Source organism: Neovison vison, chromosome 2 (genome assembly GCF_020171115.1).
Source record: "Neovison vison isolate M4711 chromosome 2, ASM_NN_V1, whole genome shotgun sequence".
Lineage (NCBI taxonomy): Eukaryota > Metazoa > Chordata > Mammalia > Carnivora > Mustelidae > Neogale > Neogale vison.
The window spans coordinates 164,289,196-164,297,308 of record NC_058092.1 but is presented as its reverse complement, the minus strand read 5'-3'; the positions used below and the strand labels follow the sequence as shown (position 1 = coordinate 164,297,308).

The window sequence follows — 8,113 nt, the reverse complement described above, 5'->3', positions numbered from 1 at the left end:
TTCAGGTCTAGGAGGCTACTGTGTTTTATTGAAAAGTTACTCAAATAAGACCCTTTAAATGTTACAAAGTAGTATCACGCTGTCTGCATACATTTGCCAGTCCCAAGTATCGTTTATTATGCAGCTAAAAGAGCTCTGTCAGAAACACATCAATTGTCATTCTGTCCATCCATCAGCACTGCAAAGAAACCATGCATCAAGAAAAGCAGGTTCATGAATAAGGGCTTCCTGAACTTGGGACACAAATCAACAGTATTGAAAATATGGACACATACAAGGCCAAAAAACAGAAAGAATCCCTGAGCATTCGTCTGAAAACATTCACACTCACATTTCTTCCATGTGAAAATGGTTAGGACACTCCTCCCAGACAGCCCCTGGGCTTCTGCTTCCCCCACGAGAGCACCGACCTAAGGCAGCAGTGAGCTACAGCAGCTAAGAGAATGCACTGATTTTGCAGAAAAGAGGGGTACTGTCTCCCCACATGACTTGTGTTCTCACCCACATGGACTGACAGCCCACCACCCAATTACAAGTTTATGAATTTAGATGGTTGCCTGCATCGGTCTTTGAGCTATTTAAAATATAGGGTTTGGGGTTTTTCTAAATGAATGTCATTTATTTTCTGAAGATCCAGCAAATTACTTGGCTTTGTCTGAACAATTTAAACACTTGCTTAAAAATGACTTATGGTTAGGTTTCATAAAATTCATTCTAGAATCTTTCCAACTGGTCCAGCTGGGGGGTCACAGGATTAGACTCCGTGCCTAGCACGTGAAAGCATGAGAACGTGTCACGTAGCTCCCTAGTGACCACAAGGCCAGTGGACTGCAGAGCCCTTTAAGGCAAGAGGAAAAAACTGAGTGCACAGGGAGCTTTTTCAAATCAGTGTCAGGACCACAGTTTCCACTGTAAATGGAATTTACACCTGCCTGGCACGGCCTGTGTGACGGTAAGAAGGCAATGTTGTGTATGTTAAATTCTAAGGATGCCCAGAAGGGTTAGGACCTTTTACAAGTCAGTGGTATTTTTAAAAAGCCTTCAAGAGGCCGCCCTCGATGAGGCCATGATTAAACCAAAAATGTGCATTTCTAATCCTGGAAGCACTTGAAAAACGTCAATTATAATTTGATCAGAGACAAAAATGCAGACAGCCTGGGAAAGACAGACAGCCCTTTCCAAGAAGGGAAGCACATGCACTGTAATGCACGGTCCCCTCCCGTGGCCTCTCACGGGTATTTCCTCATCAGATCCACTATGTCATTATAGAGCCGCCACGGAGCATCCAAGCCCCAGATAAAGTCCAGGTGCTCCCACTCTGGGATGAACTTGTTGTGCACCAAGTTGGTGATCTGCAACAGTAAGACGCTGACGTCCTTGACGTCCGCCAGCGAGTCCTGGCCCCCGCTCCAGACGGCCGTGGGCACCGGCACGTCCTTCACGCTGTACAGCGGGGGATAAGTCTGTAATAAAACCAACAGACAGCTTCGTTGGTGTTTTGATTTACAGAAACACAGCCAAATAATCCCTCATTAGATACTGGTTCCTAAATGTGACAGCAGGAGACCCAAGTTTTGGAAAACCGTTCTCAGTTTACCTTTCAAGTTACCGTGAACCAGAACCGAAACAGTGAGAATGACGATAAGCATTGCACCTGTCACATGGGCGTCACGAGATGAAACAAAATAAAAACTGCCTCACACTTGAGAGCACCCAGGCACTCAGAATTTGGTCCATTTCTTTGTATGTGGAAGGCAAGGCTTAAGGTGATGGAGTCTGGCCCGGCCCCCGCAGCTGCTGGAGAGCAGACCAAGGCTAGACTGACTCAGGTCTGTGTTCCTTGGACCCTCCCCAGCATTTACCGCAGCACCCAAGCCCCCCAGCAGCCCTATGGCTCGAGCTGGCTTCCTTGGTGGCTTTTTAGAACCCAGCTGCATTCTAAAGACTTTCAAAGCCTTTACCTGGTTGTAATGGAAATAATTCCTGGCGCCGCTTCCCCAGTCAAAGGCTTGGAACTTCTGGGACTTAATAAACTACAAAGAAGATAATTTGGGAGAACATGTTATCTGATACAGAAGTTTGAAAGAGCCTCTCAGGGGCTTCTTAGTTAGCTGTATCCTCAGAAGCCCATTTTACACTGTACCCAGACTTACTCTTTCCAAAGTGTAACTTAAAATAAAATGGCATTAGGGGGTGGGGATCACGTGGGTGGCTCAGTCTGTCAAGCATCCAACGCTTGACATCGGCTTGGGTCATGATCTCAGGGTCCTGAGATGGAGCCCCACGTTGGGCTCCGCGCTCAGTGGGGAGCCTGCTTGAGATCCCCTCTCTCCTTCTCCCCCTCTCCCCACTCTCTCTCTCTCTCTAAATAAGTGAAAAATAAAATCCTCAAATCAATCGATAAATTTTTTATATGGCACTGCAACCGTGATAGTGATGTCTGGTGACAGAGGGTAGGCTCACTTGCGGGAACCACCGCGTAACGTGAAGACTCATGAAATCACTGTGTTGTACACCCGAAACCAGTGTAACACAGTGTGTCAAGCAGACTGCAAGAAAATAAATACGAATTTTACTTCAACTGGAATGTAGCTACCATAGGACACGATAAAGAAGCTACACACATGACTATACTTGTTAAACTTCATGCTGACTTTTACTGAAATCTGAATCTAAAGCTTTTTCAAAGAGTTAACTATCTTATTTGGGAAAGAAATACATACTACATACGATGTACAGACTAAGACTTAGATGTAGGAGGGCATGTGATGGCAGGAGCACTGGGAGTCGAACACAACTGAAGAATCGCTAAGCTCTACCTCTGAAACTAGTAACATTCTATATGTTAACTGATTGGATTTAGATTTAAAAATATACATATTTTTATACTGACCTACAAAGAGTATTAAAATTCATAAACTCTGTGGCTGAAAAAAGACATATGGATTAATATGTATTTATATGAATTAATATATTGATGTCTGTATGAAAAATATTGATTATATATTAATATGTATATATGGACTAACAAAAACACCATATTATACTTACGTTAATCTGTGAATTAATGTATTTGTTTATCATCCCCATCAGTTTCCACATATCCACATATCCAGCCAACCCAACAGCTCTAATGTGAGCCCAACTCCCCTTACTTTTTTGAAACAATATTTTTTAAAAGGTGTCATTTTACAGGGAACTCCTGATTCAGATGCAGACAGTGACTGTCCCTCATTTGGCAACTGTTCTCCAAGACACCCACAGCATCTTGGTTTGGAACTTAAATGGTGAGTTATTTCATGTTTAAAAACAAGTCAGGGGGCGCCAGGGTGGCTCAATTGGTTAAGCCTCTGCTTTCAGCTCAGGTCATGATCCCAGGGCCCTGGGATTGAGGCCCCCATCAAGCTCTCTGCTCAGCGGGGAGTCTGCTTCTCCCTCTGCCACTCCCCCTGCTTGTGCTCTCTCTCCCTGTCTCTCACTCCCTCTCTCAAATAAATAGAACCTTAAAAAAAAAAAAAAAAAAAAAAAAAGGTAGGAAGGAAATTCCTGTAAAAATACGTCCTGAGGTAGAAATAAGTCCCTGATACACCTTTAGGTGAGGGAAAGCAAGTTAGAATAATCAGAAGAAAATAATTTACTTAATCTATTTCTACAACAGTTCTTTCTACCTGCATGTTCAAGGAGCTCTTTCTGAAATGATCTGTGGCAAGAGGCAGACAGTGGGATGCAGAGACACTTCACAGCTCAGGGTACACATTTTCTATCTCTGGGTCTGGTTGCCGAGTCTTGTTTTTCATAATGAGAGAATTATTACCTTTTTCTTATACAGAATTTCTAAATTTTCTAGAATGAACAAGCAGGCATTGCTTTTGTGGCGATGTGACGAAAACAATCAAAACATCATTTTAAAAGCGAGTGGCTCCCATTTATTCCCACGGCTGGTTTGGCTCTGGCGTGTCCCAATGGGTTCAGTCCTATCGTGTTCATGGCTTCGTGAGGACGTCGCAGCCTCCCTCCCAAAGCTGGATGAACTCGCCCAGAGTGCAAGGGCACAATGGGAGGAACCCAGGACTCTGGAGAAGGAAACCAGCTCCGATGGGTAAGCAGCCTGGCTTTGTGCAGGACAGGAAGGGCTTGGGAGGGGCTGGCAGAGAAGTACACCTACCTGGCCCCAGTGAAGCATATTTTGCACAGAGGTTCCGGCAGGAGAGTGTGCTACATACACAGGCACTCTGGACTGCAAAAGAAACACGGTGAAATAAAGAATGGACACAGCATTAAGGAGGCATTGACACTAAACCTCTTTTGCACTTCAGAGCCACAATCTCAAATACAGGAGACTACAAGCAGGGGAAAGAGTTCTAGTTCTCTGATGACACATATGCCCTATAAAAACCCGTAGAGCTGCACATACATAGAACACGGACGAAGGACGCAGAGCAACACGGTAACTGACTGTAGGGGTGAGCTGACGGGTCATTCTGACTTTGTTCTTCAAACTTTTCTGAATTTCCAACATTTCATGTAACAATCAGAAAAACTAACTCTACTGTAAAAAAACTCCCTAGAGCCTTCATTCTAGAATTTTAAAGCCTGCTTTCAAAATGCAACAGACAAACAACAAATATATTTAGAGATTCCAGCAAAGGGATGCCTGGGTGGCTCAGTAGGTTAAGCCTCTGCCTTCCACTCAGGTCATGATCTCAGGGTCCTGGGATCCAGCCCCAGATGGGCTCTCTGCTTAGCGGGGAGCCTGCTTCTCCCTCTCCTTCGGTCCCTCCCCTTGCTCATGCTCACTCTCTCTCTCAAATAAGATTTGGGGGGTGGGGGAAGCATTAGAAACACTGGCATACTGCTGGCCAAGGGTCTACATTTTATAAAAAAGGTAAATAAAAGTATACACACACACACACACACACACATTTAAATACACTCATAGTCATCTCTTAAAAGAAACAGATCACTATCACTAGAACAAATACAAATACCAGGACTTAAATTATGACAAGTCTCCTCGTTCAGTAGGAAGTTGCTAACGGCAGGCCTGAGGAGAGCAGCAGACAGCGCCCCGGGCACCTGCTGGAGATCCGCTGTGTCTCCTCAATGAGAGACCCGTGAGCTCTCTGAGCAGGTCGTCCCTGCTTCTCTCTCACACCGCCCAGCACAAACAAGAAGCTCCACAGACAAACGCACTGAAAAGGAGAGCAGGTCTCAACATACCATGTTTAAGTTCTTCTCGTTAAATCCACAGAGAACAAACAAGGCATTTCCACAGAGCTCCTTCAGAATGACGTGGTTGCAAATGTGTGTGCCCAGCCACTTCAAAAGCATATTCTGGGGAAGAAATTCTTTGACCCCAAACAAGTCCTAAAACATAAAAGAGAACCCAAGAGGGGGCGCCTGGGTGGCTCAGTGGGTTAAGCCGCTGCCTTCGGCTCAGGTCATGATCTCAGGGTCCTGGGATCGAGTCCCGCATCGGGCTCTCTGCTCAGCAGGGAGCCTGCTTCCCTCTCTCTCTCTCTCTCTCTCTCTCTGCCTGCCTCTCTGTCTACTTGTGATCTTTGTCTGTCAAATAAACAAATAAAATCTTTAAAAAAAAAAAAAAAAGGGAACCCAAGAGTATCTCAGCACTTCATTCTGGCAGAAGGCTTCCCTGACCCACCCCTGAAGCAGAGACACACGCCAGGCGTCTCCGCATGTGACCCCAGAAAAGAAATGGCAACAGGAGGCAGACCGTCGCACCAGGACACGCAGGCCAAAGCCGCTGTTAGAGCGGTGGTCGAAAGCCTCCCGTGAGGAGAAGAGGCAGAAAGTCACATCCGTTCACAGCCGACTTTCTACCGTGGGAAGGGGCATTAATGACCACTCAGCCCAGGGCCATCCCCAAAGAGTGCCACAGACTGCGGGGTGGGTCGTGACTTCCAAGAACGAGTCGCAGCCAAGCCTGCTGCACCACATGTCTGCCTGGGGCCGATGCGGCCTGTCCTGCCCCCTGCTCTTGTCTTTTTCTTCTGACACTTTTTTTCTTGAGCTAGTGCGTGCATAACACAGAATTTACCCTTTTTGACCCTTTTTTTAAGTGTTCTATTCAGGGGCGTTAGGACATTCAAATTCTCTCAAAAGGAGAGCAGGTCTCAACATACCATGTTTAAGTTCTTCTTAACTTGTGCAACAAGTTAATGTGCAACCGGCATCACTCCCCATCTCCAGAGCTCTTCCAACACCTCAAGCTGAGACTCCGTTCCCATTAAACAAGAACTCCTCATTCCTCCCCCACCAGCACTGCCTAGTCTTATAAATAAAGTTTTATTGACACAGACACACTCCTTTTCCTCTGCTTTGTCTCTGGCTCTTTTCACACGACAGTGGCAGAGTTCGGTAGTTCCAACAGAGACCGTACGATCCACAAAGCCAAGAGTATTTACTCTACGGGCCTTTAAGGGAAGAAGTCTGCTGACTCCTGGGGTACGTGAAGCCGTGACCAATGTGTTCCGGTATTTTGAGGCAATCACTATGCGTGCGAAGTTCTTCACACACTGGTGCAATGGGAAACAGAAAAAAAGATTTTCCGTATATTGAACCCAAACGTGTCCCCCTATAAGTCACAGTTCTGCTGATGCCTACCCTGTGGAGGGACAAGCAGGAGTGAAAAATTAAAATGCCTCCCAAGGCAGTGTCCCCCCCCACCCCAGGAAAAAACCAAGATCCACTGAGATCCTAATTCCCAGTATCTCATCATGGGACCTTATTTGGAGACAGGGTCTTTACAGGGGTCATCACAGGAAGATGTGGTGATCAGGGTGGGCCCCACACAGTAGGGCGGGGGTCCTTAAAGAAAGGAGAAATCTGGGCAGAGACAGACACACACAGGGGCATGCACACATGTGGAGATGAAGGCAGAAATGAGAGTGATGCTCTCACAAGCCAAGGAATGCCAAGCCAGGCACCAGAAGCTAGGGACGAGGCGCGGGGCAGACGCCTCCTCGTAGCCCCAGTAGACTGATGTGGGCAGGCAGGCAACTGTGAATGTGTAAAATGGGCCTCCTGCCCAGAGTGAGGTTTCGGGAGCTGCTGAGAACCACAGGAACTGTAACTCACATGCCCAGCCTAAGGGCACAACTGCTTTGTGGTACACAGCGTCCTTTATCCCACCACCCCGCCCAAAATATACATCAAGTTTTCAGCACCAGAAACGCTTTATAAAGGGTGTGACTAATCTGAAGTTGTAACACTGTGTGGGCCATATTCAGCACTTCTTCGGGAAAATTCCATCCACATACACACAGCCTGTCCTCTGTCGAGTCTTTCGACTACACAACAGCCAACCAGTACCTGAAGACAGACACTGGGTCCCCTGACTGTCTTCTCCTAACTAATCACAGGATGGGTAGCTGGGCAGAACTGAGGAACATCGAGTGCAGAGAGGGTCATACTGTGGGAAATGGCATCAGTATTTAAAACTCCTGGCTTTGAGTCTAGGTAACGGTCACATGTGATAAATGCAGACATTTGTAAGGTTCTCTCCTAAAAACAAGAGGACACTGCATCACCGACTTAGAGGGCAATAAGCCACCCTTTCCTCCTGACTGACCACGGATGTGAAGTTGACCTCGAGCTTCCCAACAGTGACCTGAATGCCACTGTGACACCTTCTCCTGGGAATTCCATGCGAGCAGGACAGTACATGCAGGGAAAGTAAAATTCACCTTACGCACTTACAGGCCCGCTCAGATCAATCTTGATGCCTTTCTAATTTATAATCTTTGTGTTCCGAGAGTGAGGGCACTAAGCTTTTGTGGAGGCCACGTGGATTTCCCAGAGCATTTTTACTTTTTCCCTCTGTCACTGTCCTAGGATATTAGAAAACACCACCATTGGGGACAGTGACTCCCAAAGATCAGTCTGTTTGTTGACACTAGGATTCAGTGTTGTGCTTTGTGGAAATGCAGGTGCTGGGCCCATCTCCAGATTCAGTGAGCTACCATCTCCAAGGTGGGGAGTTGGCGGGGTGGGGGAGGGGGTCTGTAACTACACAGCTACTAGAGCACAATCTCCAAGGATTAAATTACATCAGAAACCCTCCTTTGACACAGCCATGCAGGTCTTCGGGAGG

At 46.5% G+C, this 8,113-nt stretch overlaps 1 protein-coding gene across 7 annotated transcripts in view; it reads right to left on the bottom strand.

Annotated features, from left to right (window-relative positions):
• Positions 1-8,113, bottom strand: part of LIPA (lipase A, lysosomal acid type) — a 32,013-nt gene continuing 23,900 nt past the window's right edge. For 6 of the 7 annotated variants that reach the window (XM_044239457.1, XM_044239459.1, XM_044239460.1 and 3 more), the window contains 4 exons: positions 5,221-5,367; positions 4,166-4,237; positions 1,962-2,033; positions 1-1,463 (listed from right to left, as the gene is read on the bottom strand). In XM_044239457.1, the coding sequence (XP_044095392.1) occupies positions 1,230-1,463; positions 1,962-2,033; positions 4,166-4,237; positions 5,221-5,367 (525 nt within the window). In that variant the 3' untranslated portion in view covers positions 1-1,229. Of the gene's footprint in view, positions 1,464-1,961; positions 2,034-4,165; positions 4,238-5,220; positions 5,368-6,143; positions 6,537-8,113 lie in introns of those variants that run through there. The other variant, XR_006383281.1, reaches the window with a different exon arrangement.